The sequence below is a fragment of the Mesoplodon mirus genome (genome assembly GCF_964341445.2).
Source record: "Mesoplodon mirus genome assembly, chromosome: 19".
In the NCBI taxonomy this organism is placed as follows: Eukaryota; Metazoa; Chordata; class Mammalia; order Artiodactyla; family Ziphiidae; genus Mesoplodon; species Mesoplodon mirus.
Genome location: NC_138995.1, coordinates 50928980 through 50955048, shown reverse-complemented (window position 1 = coordinate 50955048; position 26069 = coordinate 50928980). Strand labels below are relative to the sequence as shown.

Below are 26069 nucleotides of genomic sequence, written 5' to 3'. Positions count from 1 at the left end.
ACTAGAACCTACAAATCATTGATCTCACCACGTTTTCACTGTTCTTCACCCCCACATACCCTCACTTCCTAGAACAACCATTTGTTATAATCACCCCCACGCATATACCCTCAACTGCCCGGCTCCCTCTCACTTAACTATACTCACCTGGTTAAACCACAGCCATCACTCAGCATACTCTGTTTCTGGAAGCTGCACAGCTGAACTTTGCTAGAGAAATCATGCTAATTGGTCTCACTTTAAATTCATGATCACTAAATTCCAGGGGGCCAAAATGATACATTTCTACCTACCTACATGATACATTTCTCTAGTCCATTCATTTCCCCCACCCTCCTAAATGACCATTTGATACTTTCTTCTCTCTCCTCAATCTTCAATACCTCCTCCCCCATCCTTACTTTCAGCTAAGGATCTTGCTTTGTCTCACTGAAAAAACAAAACCCCTTTTTAAGAGAATTTCCACAAATTCCCACAACATCTACACATCTACTTGCATCTGGCCCATAAACTCTAACTTGATCCTATTACTATAAATGAACAGCCCACTTTCCTAGCAAAGGCCAAACCCCTCCACTTGTATCCTAGACCTCAGCTGCTCTCAGCTACGCAAGCACGGTGTTCCAGCAATTCCCTCCTCTCTCCTCTTCATCTTCAATTTCCCTTTCTATTGAATCTTTAACATCAGCCCACAGACACATACCCATCTTTAAAAAACCTTGTTGACTACAGTTTCTCCTTCAGTTACTGCTCATTTCTCTTCTTCCCTTACAGCTAAACTGTTTTAAAGAGTTGTCTATACTTTCCATTGTTTCTCTCCCTGATATGAAGAGGAATGACATAATATGACATACGTAACAGGATCACTTTGGCTGCTCTGTTGGGCATAGACTAAAGACAGTTAGGGTGGAAGTAGAGGGACAAGTTAGAAGCGCATAGCAATAATCCAGGTGAGAGATGTTGGTTTCCATTCTGGTTCCACCAGAATGGAAACTGGTGGTAGTAATAAGTGGTCAGATTTTGGATATATTTTGAAGGCAGGAGAAACAGAATTTCCTAATGGAAGACTTTTAGCTTGAACATCTTAGATGGGGAAGTATATAAGAGTTTTCTAATTGATTTTCCTGTTTCTATCCTTGTCCCATTCAGTTTATTTTCAATAGCAGCCAGAGTGATCCTATTAAATGGGAATCAGATCATGCCACTCCTATGCTCCCAAACTTCCAATGGCTCATTTCACTCAGTTTGAGACATCTAAATTTGAGGTATCCATTCCACAACCAAATGAAGATGCTGAGTAGGTAGCTGGATATATGAGTCTGGATTTCTGGGCTGTATACAATTTGATAGTTGTTGGCATATAGATGGCATTTAAAGCCGTGAAACAGAGTGAGATCAACAAAGGAGTGAGTGTAGATAGAGCAGAAAAGAAGACTAGGATTAAGCCCTCTTAGTTAATAGATGCTTAGCAAAAATTTGTTGAATGAATGAACATTCGGACAGAGACCAGAATGAAGAAGTTGGTCTGTATCTGGGGGAACAGCATTCTAGGCAGAGGGAACAGTAAGTGCAAGGCCGTGAGTTAAGAATGTACTCAAATCACTACAAGGAAGCTAGTGTGGCTGGAACCAAGTGAGTGAAATACAGAGTGGGAAAAATTAGATGAGGTCAGAGGGTTAGCCAGGGACCAGTTTATGTAGGGCCTTGCAGGCCAAGGCAGGGACTTCAACATTTATCCAGAATCAGGTGGGAATCCATTGGAGGGTTTTAAGAAGTGACATGATTGGTCACCCAGAAAAGTTTCAGCAGAAGGAAAATTAATGTCTGCTTGTTTTGAAAAGCAGGAAAATATTTCAGGAAAGAGAAAACACCAGCTCACCTGGTACATGGCTTTAAGAAGTCCAACAGCCATTCTTTCCTCCCCTTGACTCTTCTCTTGGGAAATGGCAGTGTCCTTAGATGAGTGAGATGGGTAAGAGAACATGAGAAACTAGGCTTTCCTTGCAGCATCCAGAATCACTAGCCTAGAATTTTTCTGCTTCTCTTTCCTCTGTTGCACCCTTCCCTCCAATAGAGAGAAGGCAGAATGGAGACCTAGGAATCTTTTTGCATGCAATTTAACCTGTGCCTAAATCACTTCCTAATTTATTATTTTAACAAGAGATTTTCTAGATTTTACAAATAAAAACTCCAAGTAATGTAATCATTTGCATAAAAACACACAGCTAATAAAAAACAGCACCGAGATCAAATAAAGGTCTTCCTGACTCCACTTTCCTTCTCCTCTCCAGTAGATCAGTGGTTCTGAAACTTGGTGGCACACTGGCATCACCTGGTTAGCTTTAATAGATACTGGTGGCACAGAGTCTCACTCAGCGCCCCCCCCCCCAAAAAAAAACAAACACAACATACACACACTCACAGATTCTTAAAAACTACAGCGCCAACCTCCATCTTACGCAGATCACAGAGGCCACGGGTACGGGCAGTTTCACACCGTCACCCTCTCCCATAGCCCTCAGCCTCAAATACTAGGGTATCACAACCGGTGATCTCACACTCCAGTCACAAAGAGGCCGAGGATACAGGAACAACGGGAGACAGAGAGTACCCTCCCGCCCCCGCTCACAGTCTCGCCCTCTGTGGCACCAACCATCGACTCACTCGCACCCACAGTCACACAGATACGATGTGTACAGGCACATCGGGTGACAGGCTCACGCACCGTAAGGTCTCAACCCCGTCTCACACGAAGAGTCACACAGAAGGCCCGGGGACCGACGTCAGGGTGACCCACAGGCCGCTCCTAAACCCACTTCCTACCTGCAGAACTGAAGTGCCGGAAGACCAGGTCCAAGCCCGGAAAACTCGGGTAACCTCCTCTCGGGCCCACCTCCCACCCTGAATCTGAGGGAACCCAGCCTCCGCGGGCCCGGAAAGAAGCGACCTGGCCTCCGGAGGACACAAAGGGGCAGCGGGCCCAGTGCTCGCGGGGGCCACTGGGAAATGTAGTCCTGACCAGAAAAACGCTCGGCACCCGGGAGTTCAACTGCCAGAGCTCAGCTCCTCTGCGGGTTCGTAACAAAGCCCCCTCTGCCCCGGCTCTTGCCACGCCGACCTCTCCCTGGCCTTGCAGAAGGAGCCTGACAGTCCCGACGATTCCTCTCAGCTCCGAGCCTGGGTCTGCCACTGAGACTGGCCGAGCATCACACTAGACGGTGTGGGATTGAAGTGCGCAGGCACAGGGTTTCGGTTCACCTCCCTAAGCAACGCAGCAGAGAATTACAAGCCTTGGGCTAGTCGCAGGGGGCTGGGTGGCGTGTGGGCGCGCGCTAGTGCGCTCGCGTCTACACAAAGTGCGTGAAGAGTGAGTCCCTCTCTTTGAGCTGGGGAACCTGAAAAAAGTGTGTGGTGTGTGGTGGGCAGTTGGGAGTGGAGTGCGCAGGTGCATTATGCTTCCACCCAGTCCCGCCTTCCCTAGGGCGTTCTTTCTCAGAGAATAGTTTACCTTGAAGGCAGGAGGGGAGGCGTCAGGGTAGAGAGTGTCATCCTTTGCATATGGTTCCTGTGTTTGTGATTTAGTGACGGTGCATGTGACTGTGTCCCCTCTTCCTAAAATGGCTGCTATGTCGGGTATCTTCAAAGTTCCCTACGTTCAGATACAAATGTCACATCTCCAAGAGGGCTTCCCTGATTACACTTCTCCCCCGACACTTCACGGCTCCTTAACCTGACTCTATACCCCCTTAGAACAACAATGGTTACATTTTAAGTTTTTATTTGTTTAAGTTTCTGTCACCTGACTGATTTTGTGAGTTAGTGCACCACCCTTTGATTCTGTCATTGTGTGTGTGTTTCTGTGAGAGTAACTATGCAAAACGCTGTGTGCTGGACTGAGCATGGTGCATTTCTGTGACCATGTGTGTGATTGTGTTATTGTGTGTGACATTTGTGATGTTAACTGTGAGAATGTGCTATGATAGAAAGTGACTGACTGGTGGAGAGTGGAGTAGGACTGTGGTATGATAGTGTGTATGGCAGACCATGAGGATTATACTAATGAATGTAGGTTTGTGTGAAGAATTCTGCCCTGTGGTATCCGATTAGAAAGCACCTATTAGTGTGTGCCAGATGCTATTTGAAGTGCTGGGATAGACACAGAGAAAATAAGCTTTTAAAAATGTGAATAAAATATTAGTCAGTGGAAGGGGAAATTCAAGAGACCTATTATATGTGTATTTGGATAACAAATAGATATCTGGATCTACACAAAGGAGTGGAGAGCACCAGAGATGGTAACTACAGGGTTAACACATAATACTATTTTCTTATTATTTAACTATTGCCAAAATACAAATTACTGTTTAAGCAAGAATAAAAACAATGTAGTTAAGGGTATCTATATTATTAATATATATGTTAACAAATATAGAAGCAAATTGTATGACAACAATAGCACAAATGCCAGGAGAAGAGAAATGCGTGGAAATAAACTAATGTAAAGGTTCCAATATTCTATGGGAAGTAATATAATATCACTTGAATGGACACTGTGTTAAGTGAAAGATGTACACGCTAAGCCCGAAAGCAACCACTTAACTAACAAAACAAAGAGTTGTTGCTAATTATCCAACAAGGGAGATAAAATGGAGTCATAAAAATTACTCAGTTAATCCAAAAGAAGTCAGAAAGAGGAGGAGGGAACAAATTACAGGTGGGAAACAAATTGAAAGATAGAAGGTTTATATCAATAATCAGATTAAACATAAATGATCTGAACATCCCAATTAAGAGGGACTGAGTATCAGATCGGATAAAAAAGCACAACTCAACCATATGCTGCCTATGAGAAATTCACTTTAAATATAACTATACCAATAGGTTAAAAGTACAAGGATGGAAAAAGATATACCATGCTAATGCTGTGTAAAGAAAGCTGGAATGACCTTGGATTTGGCAGTGGGTTCTTAGATATGACACCTAGAGCACAAGCAGCCGAAGAAAAAATAGATAAATTGGACTTCATCAAAATCAAAAACTTTTGTGCATCAAATGACATCATCAAGAAGGTGAAAAGACATCCCACAGAATGGTGAAAATACTTGTAAACCATATGTCCGATAAGGGTTTAATACCCAGAATATATAAAGAACTCCTAAAGTTCAACAAAAGGACAACCCAATTCAAAAAGTGAGCAAAGACTTGAATATATATTTCTGCAAAGAAGATATATAAATGGCCAATAAACACATAAAAAGACTAAACATCATTAGTAATTAGGGAAATGCAAATAAAGCTATGAGATACCAGTTTATACCTACTAGGATGGGTATTTTCAAAATAACTGAAAATAACACGTTAGTGAGGATGTGCAGAACTTGTAACCCTTGTACAATGATGATGAAAATATAAAATGGTATAGCTTGGCAATTCCCCAAAAAGTTTAGCATAGAGTTACCATGTGACCCAGCAGTTATGCTCCTAGGTATATATCCAAAGGAACTGAAAGCAGGGACTTGAACAGATACTTGTATTCCAGTGTTTATTGAAGCATTATTCAAAATAGACAAAAGGTGGAAAAAACATGAATGGATAAACAAAGTGTACTATACACATACAATGGAATATTAATCAGCCATAAGAAGGAATAAAGTTCTGACACATACATGGATGAAGCTTGAAAAATTTATGCAAAGTGAAATAACTCATATGCAAAAGGACAAATATTGTATAATTCTGCTTATATGAAATATTTGGATTAGGGAAATTCATAGAGAAAGAAAATAGATTAGAGGTTACTGCAGGGAGGGAGGAATTGGGAATTATTGCTTAGTGGTTACAAAGTTTCTGTTTGGGTTGATGAAGAGTTTTGGAAATAGTGGCGATGATTGCACAACATTTTGAATCTACTTAATGCCACTGAATTGTACACTTAAAAATTGTTAAAATGGCAAATTTTATGTTTTGTATTTTACAATAATATAAAAATGTGATGGGCTTCCCTGGTGGTGCAGCGGTTGAGAGTCCGCCTGCCGATGCAGGGGACACGGGTTCGTGCCCCGGTCTGGGAAGATCCCACATGCCGCGGAGCAGCTGGGCCCATGAGCCATGGCCGCTGAGCCTGCGTGTCCGGAGCCTGTGCTCTGCAACGGGAGAGGCCACAACAGTGAGAGGCCTGAGTACTGCAAAAAAAAAAAAATTTTTTTTTTTAAAAAAAGAAAAAGAAAGCTGGAGTGGATATAAATATCTACAAAGTAGGTTTCAGAGCAAAAAATATTACAGAGATAAAGAAGATCATTTCATAATAATAAAGTGGTCAGTTCATCAATAGAAAATAACAATTGTAAATGTTCATGCACCTAATAATAGCATCAAAATACATGAAACAAAAACTGATAAAACTGGAAGGAGAAAGAGATAAATCCACTATTACAAGTCAGAGAGTCCAGTAATACTCTCAGTAATTGCTAGAACAAGTAGACAGAAAATCAGTTAAAACATAGAAGATTTGAAAAACAGTCATTTGAACTAATTGATATTTGCAGAGCACTACAACCAACAACAGCAAAAAATACTAATGTTTTTCAAGTGCACATGGAACATTTACAAAAATAAAACATATTCTGGGCCACAAAACAAGCCTCTTTCCACAATGGAATTAAATTAGAAATCAGTAAAAGATATCTGGATAATTATTGAATATTGTATTGGAAACGTACACATGTCTAAATAACACATGGATTAAAAAAGAAATCAAAAAGGAAGTTAGAAAGTATGTTGAACTGAAAGAAAATGAAAACATATTACATAGCAATTATGAGATGCCACTGAAACTGTGTTCAAGGGGAAATTTCTAGAAACTAGATGTCTATATTAACAAAAAACAAAGGTCTCAAATCAATGACTTCATCTTCCACTTTAAGAAACCAGAAAAAGAAGAGCAAATTAAACACAATGTAAGCAAAACAAAGGAAATAATAAATATCAGAATAGAAATCAATGAAATAGAAAACAGAAAAAGAAAAATCAATGGAATCAAAAGTTAGTTATTTGAGATTAATAAAAATGATAAAACTGTAGCAAGACTGGTCAGGAAAGAAATGGAGATATATCAGGAATGAGAGAAGTGACATCACTACAGAGTCTACAAATGTTAAAAAGACGACAAAGTACAGCATAGAAACTTGAATCCAATATATTAAACAACTTAGGTGAAATAGAAAGATTTCTTGACAGACACAAACTATCAAACCTTACTAAAGAATAAATAATTAACCTGAATAGCCCTATATCTATAAAATAAATTGAATTTGGAATTAAAAACCTTCCTACAGGGACTTCCCTGGTGGTCCAGTGGTAAAGAAACTGCCTTACAATGCAGGGGATGCGGGTTCGATCCCTGGTCAGGGAACTAAGATCCCACATGTCGCAGGGCAACTAAGCCCGTGTGCCAAAACTACCGAGCTCGCGCACCTCAACTAGAGCCCACAGGCCGCAAACTACGGAGCCCACGCACCCTGGAACCTGCGTGCCACAACTACAGAGAAAACCCCCACTCCACAACTAGAGAGAAGCCCGTGCACCACAACGAAGAGCCCGCGTGCTGCAACTGAGACCCAGCCCAGCCATAAATAAATAAAATAAATAAATAATAAATAAATCTTTTTTTAAAAAACCTTCCTACAAAAAAAGCCAAGTCCAGATGGCTTCACTGGTAAATTCTACGAAACTTTCTATTTAATTTAATTTAATTTTATTTTATTTTTATTTTTATTATTTTTTTTGCGGTATGCGGGCCTCTCACTGTTGTGGCCTCTCCTGTTGCAGAGCACGGGCTCCAGACACGCAGGCTCAGAGGCCGTGGCTCACAGGCCCAGCCGCTCCTCGGCATGTGGGATCTTCCCAGACCGGGGCACGAACCCATGTCCCCTGCATTGGCAGGCAGACTCTCAACCACTGCGCCACCAGGGAAGCCCTGATTTTAATTTTTATTAAACATTTAAAATTCTCTTAAGCATTTAAAGAATAAATAATAACAATTTTATACAAACCCTTCCAGAATACTGAAAAGAAGGAAATTCTTCCCAATTCATTCTATGAGTTAACTAGACAAAATTACCCCACCTCCCCCGCCCCCACAAAACCTACAGATTAATATCCCTCATGAACCAATTTGCAAAAACTTCTTAATAAAATTTTAGCAAATTGAATCAACAATATAAAAAAATGCAACAATGGCCAAGTGGTGTTTATCCCAAGAATATAAGATTGGTTTAAGATTTGAACTCCAGTGTAATTCAACATATTAACAAATTAAAAGAGAAAGAAAATACGTATTGCCATCTCAGATGCAGAAAGAGCATTTGACAAAATCCAACATCCATTCTTGATAAACACACTTAGCAGAAAAAGAAAAAATCTTCAACTCAGTGAAGGCCATCTACAAAAAATCTCCAGCTACCATTTCACTTAATAGTACAAAACTGAATACTTTCCTTCGAAGTAAGATATTGGCAAAGATATTCACTGTCTCCACTTCTGTTCAATCTTGTATAGAAGGTTTTAGCCAGAGAAACCAGGAAAGAAAAAGAAATAAACAGCAAACAGATTTGATAGTGTGATGAAGAGCCTAATTTCATTTTTTGATGTTTGCCTGCTCATAGCTTTAAAAAAGAAAACCAAACCAAGAAGTTTATTTAAACAACAAGTGCTTGTCTTGAAGGGAAAACAGTCTAGGATTTCTTTCTTTTTTTAAAATTAATTTTTAATTGGAGTATAGTTGAGTTACGATGTTGTATTAGTTTCTGCTGTACAGCAAAGTGAATCAGTTGTACATATATCCACTCCTTTTTAGACTCTTTCCCCATATAGGTCATTACAGAGTACTGAGTAGAGTTCCTTGTGCTATACAGTAGCTCCTCATTAGTGATCTATTTTATATATAGTAGTGTGTTCATGCCAATCCCAATCTCCCAATTTATCCTACCTCCCCCTTCCCCCTTGGTGATCATAAGTTTGTTTTCTACATCTGTGACTCTATTTCTGTTTTGGAAATAAGTTTATTTATACTATTTTAAGATTTAGTTCTTTTAGAGTAATTTATCCCTACTTAAAGAGACTACCTTACTTGTGACATCTACATAGAAAAAAGTCATAAAATTGTCCTTGGTTTAACAATGAGAAGTGAAAAACATTAAAATTCTCCAGCTGAACAAGGTATGCAAGGATTTCTCTTTTTTTCCGGTACGCGGGCCTCTCACTGTTGTGGCCTCTCCTGTTGCGGAGCACAGGCTCCGGACGCACAGGCTCAGCGGCCATGGCTCACGGGCCCAGCCGCTCCGCGGCGTGTGGGCTCTTCCTGGACCAGGGCACGAACCCATGTCCCCTGCATCGGCAGGCAGACTCTCAACCACTGCACCACCAGGGAAGCCCTGCAAGGATTTTTTATATTCCTTTTTTTGTTGTTAACAGCGAGAGCAAAATAACTTACTGGCATAAAAAGATAAGAGGTGGGGCCTCCCTGGTGGCGCAGTGGTTGAGAGTCCGCCTGCCGATGCAGGGGATACGGGTTCGTGCCCTGGTCCGGGAGGGTCCCATATGCCGCGGAGCGGCTGGGCCCGTGAGCCATGGCCGCTGAGCCTGCGCGTCCGGAGCCTGTGCTCCGCAACGGGAGAGGCCACAACGGTGAGAGAGGCCCGCGTACCGCAAAAAAAAAAAAAAAAAGATAAGAGGTGACCAAGCATACCACTAATGGAAAGGCGACATTTTCACAGAACTAGTATTTTCCCCCATCCCATTTTCATTTGATGTCAATCAAAACATACCATTGGCCATAATTTATTTTTTAAGAAAGCAATATGCTTCTGCATACACCAGTTACTTTACGTACAATAAAGGAATGGGGAAGAGGAAAATGAAAGACTAGAGAAAAACGGACTGTAGTAGTTAGGATGTGGTGGAATCAAATTGCATTTTTCTAATTGAGAATGTCCTTTTGGTCTGTAGAACAGAATTCTGGAGTAAAGTAGCAGGTTCCTTTTTTAGTAGACACCTCCTGTCTGTTGCCGGAACACATCATTTGTATCTTCATCCTCCATTTCCAGCTGTGTAGGTGAGTCTGTTTCATTGATAGGCTGCCCGTCAAATCGGAATCTGATCTGCCTCATTGACAAACCGTGTCATTCACAATAGACTTTCATTAGTTTACTAAGTGGCGTATGCCTCTTAATCTTAAAGTGCACCACAGAACCAGCCTGCCCTGCCACCTTCAAATTAATATGATCATTGTTCTCAGTCCTTCCTTGGTCTTTTTGTCAGCCATGGTGATCTCCGGAGTCTCCTCAGCTGCTGTTTCACCAGATCCACACCAAACATGCACACAAGCAGCACCAGGAGCAGCAGAAGAAGCTGCTTACAGCTTTGGGCTTCACTCCGTATTTCTCTTGTGCCCCCAATCTGGGCAAGCTCAGCTCCTCTCTTTTTTGACACTAGCGGGAGATTTAAACTACACAAGCCTCTGCCATAAACTCTCCACTCCAATTTCCTTTCCTTGCTTTTGCAAACAATTTGCAGACTTTCTTGGGACCCCTGCTTTGCTTTTCCTAGAAAGCTTCATTGTGTGAGTAATAAAACTTTTCATACCCTCTTGGTGTGTGTGGCATCATCAGTCTCAACATCCCAACCATATTTTGGGTGGGTGGGTGGGTCCATACTATATCTGCCGATTGCAGTAGGAATAGATGTCACTGTCTTTTTTCACAGATGACATGATCATCTATGTAGAAAATCCAGTGGAACCTCCAAACTCTAGTAGAAATATTAAGTGACTTAAGCAAGGTATCAGGCTACAAGATACAGAAATCAATTGTATTTCTTATATACCAGCAATGAACAATTGGAAACTGAATTTTTTAAAATACCATTTACAATGCATCAAAAACTCTGTAATACCTAGGGGTAAATCTGACAAAATATTTCATTATCTGTACATTAAAAAATATAAAATATTGCTTAGAGGACTTAAAGAAGATATATATTGTGCTTATATTGTGTCTTAACGGTTATGAGAGTCACCATTTTAAAGATGTCAGTTCTCCCCAATTGATCTATATACTCAATACAATCTCAGTGAAAATTCCAGATAGATTAAAAAAATAAATAAATGGACAAATTCCTTCTAAAACTCTCCTTGGTGTTTGAAATGAAAATTTGTTTTCACACACACGAAAAAATTGTACATGAATGTATATAGCAGCTTTAGTTATAACAGCCAAAAGTTGGAAACAACCCATATGTCCTTCAATGAATGAATGGCAAAACAAACTGTGGCATATCCACATGGACTTCTACTCAGCAATAAAAAGGAATGAATTACTTACAGATGTAAAAACACATGAATCTCCAGGGAATTATGCTGAGTGAAAAAGTCAATAGTCCAATTACATACTTTATAATTCCATTTACATAACATTCTTAAAGGGGTAAAATTATAGAAATGGAGAACAGATTAGGGTTGCCAGGTCTTAAGGAGGGGGTTAAGAGAAGGAGGGAAGTGAGTATGGCTGTAAAAGGACAACATGAAGTATTCTTGTGATGATGGAAATATCTTGAAAGTATCAATGTCAAGGTTGTGATACAGTGTATAGTATTGCAAGATGTTACCACTGGGGGAAACTGGATAATGGGTATATGGGATTTCCCTGAATTATTTCTTACAACTGCATGAGAATCAAGAATTACTTCAAAATAAAACGTTAAAAATTTTTAAAAAGCTAGGCCGAAAAGAAAACAAATTCTAATGTAGTAGACCAAAATCCAACTACATTAAATGTAAATTCACTAAATATGTCACAGAGTAAGATTGTCATTATTTATTTTTAAAATAATATTGTTTAATGAAGCATACTTTAAAATAAAACAGAACGGTTAAAAGCAAAAGGGTAGAAAAAGATAATGCACTAGCCAAAAGAAGTATGGTGAAGCTACAGTAATATCAAAACTAAGACAAAAAGTGATATTATAAAGGGTAGATTCCATAATTTCCTATTGGATCAATCCAACAGGAAGCTATTACAACTCTAAATATGTATCATCCAACAAGAGAGCTTTAAAATATATAAAGCAAAGTTTAACAGAAATAAAAGGAGAAATAGACAAATCTACAAGTATAAAAAATGAAATCAGGAAGCTGAATGGACATAGAACCAACTGTGTTTTCTTCTCATCTTTTAACAAAATAATTAGCAAAAGATAATTCTTACAGTTGACAGAAAAGTGTACTGTTGGTAAAGACACATGAGACAAATAAGCAAAACTTATTTAGAGGACATGTTCTCTCTCTGCAGTGTTTGGGAGCCTCTTTTCCCTTCCCAGAAAGAAATTCACACTTTTTGGAAACAGTGCCCATTATCATCTAGTGAAAGGAAGGCTGTGAAAGGAAGACTGTCTTATTCTGCTTCCTAGAGATAACATAGTTCTTTAGGCTTTGTGTAGCTTCACGGTAAGCTTATGAGCCAGAACCCTCTCTGATACCTCCAACGACTACAAGTTCCTGATATTTAGCATGCTGTAGTCTACTGTATTCTGTTCTCTTTGCCAACATACTATTGCACAAAAGCATACAGTAGTGTTTCCTTGGAAAGTTTCTCCATTTTGGTCTCTACTGCAAAATTACTGCAGTGAGTCTTCAACTTTCATTGTCAATTGTTTTTTTGTTTGTTTCTTTGTTTTTTGCGGTACGCGGGCCTCTCACTGTTGTGGCCTCTCCCATTGCGGAGCACAGGCTCCGGACACGCAGGCTCAGCGGCCATGGCTCACGGGCCCAGCCGCTCCACGGCATGTGGGATCTTCCTGGACCGGGGCACGAACCCGTGTCCCCTGCATCGACAGGCGGACTCTCAACCACTGCGCCATCAGGGAAGCCGTGTCAATTGTTTTTAAATTCTTAAATCAGAGCGGAACTCATGAAATGTTGAAAAAAGAAATCAGGTCTTTAGGGCAAGAGTGACATATAGTCCGGGTTGCTGGATTCTTAGGTTTTTACACCTGGTTACTTGTGTACTTTTCAACTTACACTTTTCACTCCTGATGTCGAGGCTACTTTGAATTATTGACATGACCTTTCATTTGATGGCTCAGTGTCTTTGCCTTCTTTAACAACATCTTTCTAGATTACCTGTATCACTTCTGTCCATATAACACACACGGAATGTGGAGTAACACAGTGTAAATTTAAAAAAAAAAAAAAGCGTGGGTGTTTCCAGTAATACACAATCACGAACCTCTATAATTTTTTTCCATTTAAAATTTTGGTGACTCGTGTATTGACTTAACCGTGTAAATTTCAATATTGTAACAGGTGCCCGTCAGAAAAGCAGAAACACAAAGAACGGACACAACACATTGTCTCTGAAAAACTGCAGAGTCAGAATCAAGAGGTCACTAGAACAGACGACGCGACCATGGTCACACGAATGGTCGCAAACTAGAACGACCCTAAAGTCACTGGACCTCAGAGTCCCTCGACCCTGTAGACTCCCTACCACAAATTCCACCGCTGAAATCTCCCACACCCGATCACGCAACGGTGCTCCTCCCTTTTCCTTTTTTTTTTTTTTTTTTTTTTTTACTCCTCCCTTTTCTGACTGCCTCCAGGAGCTTGAGGCTCAGGCTGGCCCATCTCGTCTCTTCACGGTGCCCAGACCTTGCCCCACTTTCACCCCACTGAAGTCCAGTCCCAGGTGGAGCCGGGACCAGACGGAATGAAACCGACTCAGCGGTGCTTCCTTCACGGACCAGGTACCATAACGCCTAGAACCCAAAGATCCAGACAACTGTAAGGAGGAGGCGACTTTTCGCAGAAAATAGATTTGGGCCGAGAAGGCCTCTGGGAAATGTAGTCCGGGGCAGGAAAACTGCGGACCTTTTCAGATTCTTCTCAGCACCAAGTGGCACTCCCAGGCTCCGAGGGCCGCACTCACTGGAGGCAGCTGCCGCAAAACTCTCAGCTGAGGCCACTCGGCAGATCTGAGAGCCCCTCAACACAGCGGTTGGTTATTCCCGCTACTCGTCAACTGGAGGGCCAGTCCCGCCCCGGCGAGCCGCGAGGGGCTCTGGGAAGAGTTATCCTGCGTCTAACGGACCGAGGCTTGTGCTGCCTTCGGCTACAGCCGGCACTGACCTTAATGGATTACCTAACTCGGGCTGCACCGGCTGTGCCACTTGGGCGGCGCTGAGGTGCGGAATTGGGGCCTGTGTCTGCGGGCTCGGTGGTGAGTCCTCGGGAAGCCGCGAGCTCAGAGTCCGGGACTCTTTGTGCTGGGTGGAGTAGGGGCCTGCGGACCACCCGGTGCCTGTGTCGTTGGAGGAGGACGCCGGGCAGGGCTTTGCCCGTGCGGGTGGTTCCCTGAGGCCGTGGGAGTGACATGTGAAGGACTGTGAGCGTGTGGCTTGATAGGACTTTATTTGCCAGGCATTTGTCTGTGACTGATGTGGCCGTGGAGTCGTGTGTGCAGGCGGATTTTGTGGATGTGCTTTTCCTTTTCTGTCTCACTATGAACGTGGCTGCAGACCACGATAAAAGGCAGAGTCCGTTTGTGTGTGTAGATTTGTGAGACTGTTTGTACCAGTGCTTCACTTCTTTGGAGATGGTAATCGTAAATACGTTTTTCTATGAGATATCAATAGCCCATATAGCCCCAACACGTTGTTTCAGTATTTATTTAAAATTTTATTTCTGTGTATTGGCCACGTTGTTTTGTGTGCTTAGTAACAATGCTCCTTGCCCCTCACTCCCCGCCCCAAATCACAAAATAAAGAAAAACTCCAAGAAAGCAAAAATCATTTATACTTCTACCAGCCACTATCAAAATTTATTTCCCATCTTTTCATCCCTCCCTCTGTGAATACATACATATGCATTCGTATATTATAAAATTGGAATCACGCTATACATACAGTTCTGTAATCTACCTATGCCATTTAACAATGTGCAGTTAATATTTTTCCATTTAAACAATTACACATCTATGTCATCATTTTAAAGTTTTTTTATGGTATACATTTTAATGCATTTACACCTGTTGATGGGTAATTTGGTTCTTTTAACTTCTTGCCATTATAAAGAATGGGTTTATCAGCAACTATTTGGCATGTTATGATGCACTTTCTTAATTTTTTTTTGGTGGGGGGCAGGCTCTTAGAAGTGGAACTGATAGGTTGAGATATATGTGCTTATTAAAGACTCCCTAATTCTATCCAGTTATTCTCTTGTAAGGTTTCAATAATCTACAGTATTATTGGCATAGTATAAGATTGCCTATATTCATACACCCTTGATAACAGTGGTTATCGTTAGTATTAGTAATCTTTGTTAACCTCATAGATGTAAAATAATTTCTTTAATTTGCAGTTATTTGATTACTACTGAAGTCAACCATTTAAACATCTTTTTGTGTGTGAATTATGTGTTTTCTAAGGTATTTTTCTGAAGCAGTGTTCTATTTCCAAATTTCTTTTCCAGGTTCTTCAGGTACTGAGGATTCATTCATTCATCCACTCACCATTTATTGAATGCTGCGTGTGACAGGAATAATTATAGATGCTTGGGATATAACACTGAACAAAGGAGACAAACTCTCTGCTATCATGGTACTTACATTGTCGTGGACCAGATAATAAATGAGGTAAGTAAGTTAAATATAACATACATTAAATAGTGAAACATTCTAAGAGAAGAAGTAAAGCAGGAGGATATATAGAATCAGGGATGAGACTTGGAGTTTTAGATGGGGTAGTTAAGAATGCATCCTGAAAATGTAATAATAAAGATATGAAGGAAATAAAGGTGCTACTTATGCACATAATTAAGGGAAGAGGGAACGAACAACAGTTAGAAAAGCCCTGAGGTGGGAATATGCCTGTTACACAGAGGCTGGTGTGGCTGAAATAGAGCAAATGAGAGGGAGAGTAGTGAGAGATGAGAGAAGAAAGGTAATTGCAGGGAAGGAGGGCAGATCAGATTGAGCCTTATGGGCCCTGTTAAGGATCTTGGCTTTTTACTGTGAATGAGATGGGAAGCTATTGGAGAGTTTTGAACATGCAAGTGATAGTATCTGCTTACGATTTAAGAGGATTGCCTTGGTTGCTCTGATGAGAGAATTATGAGAAGAAGAATAGGGGAAGAGGGCAGGGACAAGGGCAGAAGCAGAGAGACCAATTAGGAAACTATTGCATTAATCTAGGGAAAAGCTGTTGGTGACCTGGACCAGAGTAGTAAAGATGGTGAGAAGTAGTCGTGTACTGGATAATTTAAAGGTAAAGCTGACATAATTTGCTGATAGAACTGATGTGGAGTGTAAGTGTGACAAGGTGACACAATATTTTTTAATCTGAGCAACTTGAAGAATGGAGTTATCATTAACTGAGAAGGGAAAGAAGGTAGGAAGAACCTGGGGCATAGAGAGATAGTGAGATTTCTGTTTGGAATATTGTATCTGAAGTATGAGATACCCATTGGACATTCAGGTGGAAATATTAAGTTGGCAGTGGGATATACAAGTCTGAAGTTCAAAAGAAAGATCTGAGACCTAGGTTGGAGACATACGTTTGGGGATTATCAGCATATAGGTGATATTTAAGGAGATCACTTAGAGGGTAGGGTAGATGGAAAATGATAGAAGTAAAGGACTTATCTCTGGGTCACTTCAACATGAGAAAGTCTGGAAAATGAGGAGGAACCAGCAAAAAAGACTGAAAGGGACTAGCTAGAATGGTTGGGAGAAAACCCCAGTTATGGTGCTTATTGCTACTGACATGGTCATTGTTTCTAGGCTTTTTGTTTTGGTGGGCAGAGCTAGGAAATATATTCTTTTAGTTTTTTTAGTAGCTTGATTCACATACCATACATTTTACCCTTTAAAGTGTACAATGGAATGTTTTTTTAAAAAATCCACAGGGTTGTGCACCCATCACCGTCGTGTAATTTTAGATCATTTTTATCCTCCCTGAAAGAATTATCGTACCCATTAGCAGTCAATCTCATATTCTCCTCCTTCCTCCCAGTCTAATGAACCACTAATCTGATTTATGCCTCGATGAATTTGTCTATTCAGACATTTCATATAAATGAAATTGTACAATATGTGGTCTTTTGTGACTGACTTCTTTCACGTGATATGTTTTCAATGTTTATTAACGTTGTAGCTGGAAATATACTCTTAACAGAGTAGACCCCATGAGTTCATACTGCTATTTGCAATCAAAAAAATTTAGAATTATAGAGTTTCTACTTTGGTTTCATTTTTGTGTCTTTTATTTATTAATCCATCCATCTGTAGATGTGTATATGTATATATAAATAAGATAGTTCAGAGCAATATTATTAGTACTTAAAATATTCCTACTGCAAATAATTTAATATTTCTTTATAGATCTATTTGCTTTGGGGTTGTCTCTCTAGGAACATATAACCCAATTATTGTGCTTCAAAGTAACTAGAACTAATTTCTCTGTGTGCGGTTAAGCCACAAATGTAACATATGAGTAGGTTCATTTGTTTCATTCTGCTTTTGATTTTTAGGTATAGCTTATGGGTTTATTTTGGTTGTTGTTTTAATTTAATTTAATTTAATTAATTAATTATTTTAGCTTTTGTTTTAACATTTGTTTTAATTTTGTTTTATAATCATGTAAGACATTTACATGGTTGGAAAGTCAAATATACAAAACAAAGTATTTTAAGGTATATACAAAACAAACACACAAAACAAAGAGAAGTCTTGTATTGTTTGCAAACAGGGAGCATGATGCCTCCAGGTTTCTTATTCCTTCTCAAGATTGCTTTGGCAATTTGGGGTCTTTTGTGGGTCCATACAAATTTTAGGATTGTTTGTTCTATTTCTATGAAAAATTCCATTGGAATTTTGATAGAAATTGCATTGAATCTATACATTGCTTTGGGTAGTATGAACATTTTAGCAATATCAATTCTTCCAATCCATGAACACGAAATTTCTTTCCATTTATTTGTGTCTTTTTCAATTTCTTTCATCAGTGTCCTATAGTTTTCAATGTATAGTCCTTCGCCTGCTTGGTTGAGCTTATTCCTAGGTATTTTATTCTTTTTGATGCAATTGTGAATGGAATTGTTTTCTTAACTTTTCTTTCTGATAGTTCATTATTAGTGCATAGAAATGCAGCAATTTCTGTATATTAATTTTGTATCCTGTAACATTACTGAATTCATTTATAAGTTCTAACAGTTATTTGGCAATCTTCAGGGTTTTGTGTGTATAATATCATGTCATCTGCAAATAATGGAAGTTTCACTTCTTCCTTTCCATTTGGATGCCTTTTATTTCTTTTTCTTGCCTAATTGCTCTGGCTAGGACTTCCAGTACTATGTTGAACAAAAATAGCGAGAATGGGCATCCTGTCTTGTTCCTGGTCTTAGAGGAAAAGCTCTTAGCTTCACACCATTAACTATGGTGTTAGCTCTGAGCTTGTCATATATATCATTTATTATGTGAGGTACGTTTCCTCTATACCCACTTTGTTGAGAGTTTTTATCAAAACTGGATGTTGAATCTTGTCAAATACTTTTCCTTCATCTATTGAGATGATCATATGGATTTTTATCATTCATTTTGGTAATGTGGTATATCACATTTGTTGATTTGTGGTTATTGAACCATCCTTGCATCCCTAGAATATATCCCACTTTATTGAGGTGTTTGATTCTTTTTTTAAAATAAATTTATTTGTTTTACTTTTGGCTGCGTTGGGTCTTCATTGTTGCACACGGGCTTTCTCTAGTTGTGGCGAGTGGAGGCTACTCTTCATTGTGGTGCGCAGGCTTCTCATTGCAGTGGCTTCTCCTGTTGCGGGGTGTGGACTCTAGGCATGTGGGCTTCCGTAGTTGTGGCTTGTGGGCTCTAGGGTGCAGGCTCAGTAGTTGTGGTGCATGGGCTTAGTTGCTCCGTGGCATGTGGGATCTTTCCAGACCAGGGATTGAACCCGTGTCCCCTGCACTGGCAGGCAGATTCTTAACCACTGCGCCACCAGGGAAGCCCCAAGATGTTTGATTCTTAATGTATGTTGAGTTCATGTTTGCTAATATTTTGTTGAGGATTTTTCATCTGTGTTCATCCGGAATATTGGCCTGTGATTGTCTTTTCTTGTGGTGTACTTGTCTGGTTTTGGTATCAGGGTAATGCTGGCCTTGTGAAATGAGTTTGGAAGTGTTTTCTCCTCTTCTATTTTTTGGGAGATTTTTAGAAGGATTGGTATTAATTTTTCTTTGAATGTTTGGTAGAATTCACCAGTACAGCCATCTGGTTCGGGATTTTTGTTTGCTGGGAGGTTTTAAATTACTGATTCAACCTCCTTACTAGTAATCGGTCTGTTCAGATTTTTTGTTTCTTCATAATTCAGTCTTGGATGGTTGTATGTTTCTAGGAATTTATCCATTTCTTCTAGGTTGTCCAATTTTGGGGCATATAATTGTTTGTAATAGTCTCTTAGCTTTTGTATTGTATTTCTGTGGTATCAGTTGTAACATCTCTTTTGTTTCTGATTTTGAGTCCTCTCTCTTTTTACTTGGCAAGTCTAGCTAAAGGTTTGTCCATTTTGTTTATCTTGTCACAGAATCAGTTCTTGGTTTCATTGATCTTTTCTCTTGTCTTTTTAGTGTCTATTTCATTTTTTTCTGCCCTGATTCTTGTTACTTCCTTCCTTCTACTAAGTTTGGGCTTCTTTTATTCTTCTTTTCTACTTCCTCGAGGTTTAAAGTTAGATTGTTTATTTGACATTTTTCTTGTTTTTTGAAATAGGCATTTGTTGCTATGAACTTCCTTCTTAGAACTGTTTTTGTTGCATCCCTTAAGTTCTGGTGTACTGTACTTCCATTTTCATTTGTCTCAAGACATTTTTGATTTTGCTTTTGATTTCTTTGTTCCCATTGGTTATTCAGTAGCATGTTGTTTAGTCTCTATGTGTTTCTGAATTTTCCAGTTTTCTTCTGGTAATTGATTTCGTTTCATACCGTGTGGTTGGGAAAGATGCTGGATATTATTTCAGTCTTCTTAAGTTTGTCAAGACTTGTTTTGTGGCCTATCATATCCTAGAGAATGTTCCATGTGCACCTGAGAAGAAGGTGTATTCAGGTGCTTTTGGATGGAATTTCTGTATATATCTATTTAGTCTATCTGGTCTAATGTGTTATTTAAGGCCAATGTCTCCTTATTGATTTTCTGTCAGAACGATTTATCCATTGTCTTATTGTATTGCTCCCTATTTCTCCCTTTAGACCTGTTAATATTTGCTTCATATATTTAGGTGCTCTTATGTTGTGTGCATATATATTTACAAATGTTTATCCTCTTGTTGGATTGACCCCTTTGTCGTTATGTAATGCCCTTCTTTGTGTCTTATGGCAGTCTTTGTTTTAAAGTCTGTTTTGTCTGATATAAGTATAGCTATCCCAACTTTCTTTTGGTTTCCATTTGCATGGAATATCATCATGGAAAAAGATGGACCCTTCAGTCTGTGTGTGTTCTTACAACTGAAGTGAATCTCTCATAGGTAGCATATTGATGGGGCTTATTTTTTTTTTATCTATTCATCCATTCTGTGTCTTTTGATCAGAGAATTTAATCCATTTACATTTAAAGTAATTATTGGGCCTCCCTGGTGGCGCAGTGGTTGAGAGTCCGCCTGCCAATGCAGGGGATACGGGTTCGTGCCCCGGTCTGGGAGGATCCCATATGCCGCGGAGCGGCTGGGCCCGTGAGCCATGGCCGCTGGGCCTGCGCATCCGGAGCCTGTGCTCCGCAACGGGAGAGGCCACAACAGTGAGAGGCCCGCATACCGCGAAAAAAAAAAAAATAAAGTAATTATTGATAGGTATGTATTTATTGCCATTTTGTTAATTGGTTTTTAGCTGTTTTGTAGTTCCTCTGTTCCTTTCTTCTTTTGCTCTCTTTCTTTGTGGTTTGATGACTTTCTTTATTGGTATGCTTAGATTCATTTCTCACTATATTTTGTTATCTACTGCAGATTTTTGGTTGATGGTTACCATGAGACTGACATAAGCGCACTTATATTTATAATGGTCTAATTTAAGTTGATAATAATCAAAGTTTGAATGCATTCTAAAGCTCTACATTTCTATCCCTGCCCCCCATCATTTTAAAAAATACCAAATGCTTCACAAATTTGCATGTCATCCTTGTGCAGAGGCCATGCTATTCGTCTCTATATCATTCCAATTTTAGTATATATGCTGCTGAAGTGAGCATTGGGAAGTTTCTGTTGACCTGTCTTCAAGTTCACTGATTTTTTCCTCAGTCATGTTGAGTCTACTGATGAGTCCATTGAAGGCATTTTTTTTTTAGAGTTCCATCAGCACTAAGCAATTTTAATTTTAAAAAGATGATCTCAGAGCAATTTCAAACTCACAGAAAATTTGCAAGTACAGTACAAAGAAACTCCCTTACTGCCTTCATCCAGATTCACCAACTTTCTCCCATTGTGGAGCACAGGCTCCGTACGCACAGGCTCAGTGGCCATGGCTCACGGGCCCAGCCACTCCGCAGCATGGGGGATCTTCCCGGACCGGGGCACGAACCCATGTCCCCTGCATTGGCAGGTGGACTCTCAACCACTGCACCACCAGGGAAGCCCACCAACTTTTAATATCTCTCTCTGTCTTTCTTTCACACACTCACACACACACAGAGAGACACACACACAATGAGTCTTTTTCTGAACCATTTGACTACAAGCTTCAGACCTGATCCTTCATCCCCTAAATACTCCAGTGTGTATTTCCCTAAACAAGGACCTCCCAATAAGTCAGGAAATCAACAATTGATACAAGATTGCCATTTAGAGAACCTGTTCAAATTTCAATTTTGCCAATTGTCCCAAAAATGTCTTTTTCTTCATACTTTAAAATATATATATATATATATTTATTTTTATTTGGTTGTGTCGGCTCTTGTTGTGGCTGGTGGGCTCTTTAGTTGCAGCTGGCAGGCTCCTTAGTTGTGGCTCGCTGTCTCCTTAGTTGCGGCACATGGGCTCCTTAGTTGTAGCATGTGAACTCTTAGTTGCAGCATGCATGTGGGATCTAGTTCCCTGACTAGGGATTGAACCTGGGTCCCCTCATTGGGAACGTGGGGTCTTAACCACTGTGCCACCAGGGAAGTCCCCTCAAAATGTCTTTTTTAGTTTTCAGGTACAGGATTCCTTCATACATTGCATTTGGTTGTCATGTCTCTTTGGCTTCCTCCAACCTGGAACAGTTCCTCAGTCATTCTGTCTATCATGTCCTCGAGAGTTTAAAAGAATACAGGCCTTATATTCTGTAGTCTGGCACTCAACTTGATTCCACTGGATGTTTCTTCATGCCTAGACTCAGGCATGTATTCCTGACAAACTTTGATTTTCTCATTAATGTCATTCTGTCCCATCACTGGTGATGTTAACCTTGATCATCTAGTCATGTTGATATCTTCACTGTAAAGTTCTATTTTTCTTTGTAACTGTTGGAAAATGTTCCAGTATGGTGCTAAAATCCTGTTCTTCATCGAAACTTTACCCATTCTTAGCCTCCACTGACAACTTCAGTCTGAACCACTCTCCAGTTGTTAAGTGGTTTTATGTTTATATTATTCCTTTTACATTTATTGGTTGGCATTATAGTGCAAAGGAAGAGCTTTCCTTTCTCCCTACTGATTTATATCACGTTGAGCTCATGTATTCTATTTTATTCAGTAGGTTATAATTTATTACTGTAAATATCTGTTTTCATGCTCAAATTGCCCCTAATTTGGCCAATGGGAACCTCTTTGAGCCAGTTTCTTCATCTTTTTAACACGGTCCTATCAGTTTTTGAGCACTTCCTTAATTTCTGGCACAAGATGTTCTAGGCTCATCTTGTAGTTTTCCTGCTCCAGCCCTAAAATCAGATATTTCTTCAGACAGTCTTGCTTCCTCTTCTTTTTTTCCCATATAAATATTTTTTGGAAAATTTTGGACTTTTATTTATTTATTGTTGTTGAGGTATAGTTGATTTACCATATTATGTTAGTTTCAAGTGTACAGCAGAGTGTTTTGGTTATACATATATTCTTTTTTTGATACTTTACGTTATAGTTTATTACAAGATATTGAATATAGTCCCCTGTGCTATGCAGTAAATCCTTGTTGTTTATTTTATATGCATACTCTCAATTTATTCCTCCCTTGCTTCCTCTCCCCTTTAGTAACCATAAGTTTGTTTTCTATGTCTGTGAGTCTATTTTCTGTTTCGTATATAGATTGATTTGTATAATTTTTAGATTCCACATGTTAGTGATATATAATATTTGTCTTTGTCTGACTTCACTTAGTGTGATAGTCTTTAGGTCCATCCATGTTTTTGCAAATGGCATTATTTCATTCTTTTTTATGACTGAATAATATTCCATTGTGTATATATATATTATATATATGTACACCACATCTTCTTTATCCATTCATCTGCCGATGGACATTTAGTTTGCTTCCATGTCTTGGGTATTGTAAATAGTGTGCCACTATGAACAATGGGGTGCATGTATCTTTTTGAATTAGAGTTTTGTCTTTTCTGGATATATGCCCATAAGTGGGATTACTGGATAATATGGTAACTCTACTTTTAGGTTTTTTTTTTTTTACATGGTTGAGTTCTTTTTTTTCTGTTTTTTTTTTTTTTTTTGCAGTACGCGGGCCTCTCACCGCTGTGGCCTCTCTCGCTGCGGAGCACAGGCTCCGGACACGTAGGCCCAGTGGCCATGGCTCACGGGCCTAGCTGCTCTGCGGCATGTGGGATCCTCCCGGACTGGGGCATGAACCCGTGTCCCCTGCATCGGCAGGCAGACTCTCAACCACTGCACCACCAGGGAAGCCCTGAGTTCTTTTTTTTGACATCTTTATTGGAGTATAATTGCTTTACAATGGTGTGTTAGTTTCTGCTTTATAACAAAGTGAATCAGCTATACATATACATATATCCCCATATCTCCTCCCTCTTGCATCTCCCTCCCACCCTCCCTATCCAACCCCTCTAGGTGGTCACAAAGCACCAAGCTGACTCCCTGTGCTATGCGGCTGCTTCCCATTAGCTAGCTATTTTACATTTGGTAGTGTATATATGTCCATGCCACTCTCTCACTTCATCCCAGTTTGCCCTTCCCCCTTCCCACATCCTCAAGTGCATTCTCTACATCTGCATCTTTATTCCTGTCCTGTCCCTAGGTTCTTCAGAACCATTTTTTTTTTAGATTCCATATATATGTGTTAGCATACAGTATTTGCTTTTGTCTTTCTGACTTACTTCACTCTGTATGATAGACTCTAGGCCCATCCACCTCACTACAAATAACTCAATTTCCTTTCTTTTTATGGCTGAATAATATTCCATTGTATATATGTGCCACATCTTCTTTATCCATTCATCTGTTGATGGACACTTAGGTTGCTTCCATGTCCTGGAGATTGTGAATAGTGCTGCAGTGAACATTGTGGTACATGTCTGTTTTTGAATTATGGTTTTCTCAGGGTATATGCCTAGTAGTGGGATTGCTGGGTCATATGGTCGTTCTATTTTTAGTTTTTTAAGGAACCTCCATACTGTTCTCCATAGTGGCTGTACCAGTTTACATTCCCACCAACAGTGTAGGAGGGTTCCCTTTTCTCCATACCCTCTCCAGCATTTATTACTTGTAGACTTTTTGATGGTGGCCAATCTAACTGGTGTGAGGTGATACCTCATTGTGGTTTTGGTTTGCATTTCTCTAATAATTAGTGATGTTGAGCATCTTTTCATGTGCTTTTTGGCCATCTGTATGTCTTCTCTGGAGAAATGTCTATTTAGATCTTCTGCCCATTCTTTGATTAGGTTGTTTGTTTTTTTGACAAAGAGCTGCATGAGATGTTTGTATATTTTGGAGATTAACCCCTTGTCAGTTGCTTTGTTTGCAAATATTTTCTCCCAGTCTGTGGGCTTTTTATTTTGTTGATAGTTTCCTTTGCTATGCAAAAGCTTATAAGTTTGATTAGGTCCCACTTGTTTATTTTAGCTTTTATTTCTATTACCTTGGGAGGCTGACCTAAGAAAACATTGCTGTGATTTATTGCTTTTGTTTCTTTTTTTTTTTTTTTTTTTGCGGTACGCGGGCCTCTCACCGTCGTGGCCTCTCCCGCCGCAGAACACAGGCTCCGGACATGCAGGCCCAGCGGCCATGGCTCACGGGCCCAGCCGCTCCGTGGCACGTGGGATCCTCCCAGACCGGGGCACGAACATGCAGCCCCTGCACTGGCAGGCGGACTCTCAACCACTGCGCCACCAGGGAAGCCCTAATGCTTTTATTTCTATTGCCTTGGGAGACTGACCTAAGAAAACATTGCTGTGATTTATGTCAGAGAATGTTTTGCCTATGTTCTATTCTAGGAGTTTTATGGTGTCATGTCATATTTAAATCTTTAAGCCATTTTGAGTTTATTTTTGTACGTGGTGTGAGTGTTCTAGCTTCATTGATTTACATGTGGCTGTCCACCTTTCCCCGCACCACTTGCTGAAGAGACTGTCTTGTCTTCATTGTATACTCTTGCCTCCTTTGTCAAAGATTAATTGACTGTAGGTGTGTGGTTTTATTTCTGGGCTCTCTATTCTGTTCCATTGATTTATATGTCTGTTTTTGTGCCAGTACCATGCTGTTTTGATTACTGTAGCTTTGTAATATTGTCTGAAGTCTGGGAGGGTTATGCCTTCTACTTTGTTCTTTTTCCTCAGGATTGGTTTGGCAATTCTGGTTTTTTTTGGTTCCATGTAAATTTTAGGATTATTTGTTCTATTTCTGTGAAAAATGTCATGGGTAATTTGATAGGGATCACATTAAATCTGTAGATTGCTTTGGGTACTATGGCCATTTAAACTATGTTAATTCTTCCAATCCAAGAACATGGGATATCTTTCCATTTCCTTGAATCGTTTTCAGTTTCCTTTATCAATGTTTTATAGTTCTCAGCATATAAATCTTTTACCT

At 39.8% G+C, this 26069-nt stretch overlaps 2 protein-coding genes across 6 annotated transcripts in view; one reads left to right on the top strand and one right to left on the bottom strand.

Annotated features, from left to right (window-relative positions):
* Positions 1-10166, bottom strand: part of ZNF570 (zinc finger protein 570) — a gene marked incomplete at its 5' end in the record, with an annotated part of 30533 nt that extends 20367 nt beyond the window's left edge. Inside the window, 4 exons of the mRNA XM_082606663.1 lie at positions 1880-1954; positions 2824-3014; positions 3291-3395; positions 10052-10166. Of these exons, the coding sequence (XP_082462789.1) occupies positions 1880-1954; positions 2824-3014; positions 3291-3395; positions 10052-10166 (486 nt within the window). The remainder of the gene's footprint in view (positions 1-1879; positions 1955-2823; positions 3015-3290; positions 3396-10051) is intronic.
* Positions 10167-13484: 3318 nt separating this feature from the next.
* The window catches only part of ZNF569 (zinc finger protein 569), a 62039-nt gene continuing 49454 nt past the window's right edge, over positions 13485-26069 (top strand). For 3 of the 5 annotated variants that reach the window (XM_082607051.1, XM_082607052.1, XM_082607047.1), the window contains exons 1-2: positions 13485-14270; positions 15521-15683. Coding sequence is in view for 3 of the 5 variants with exons in the window: in XM_082607047.1 (XP_082463173.1) it covers positions 15679-15683 (5 nt within the window). In the remaining 2 variants the exon portion in view is untranslated. The remainder of the gene's footprint in view (positions 14271-15520; positions 15684-26069) is intronic. The other 2 variants (XM_082607049.1, XM_082607048.1) reach the window with 2 other exon arrangements.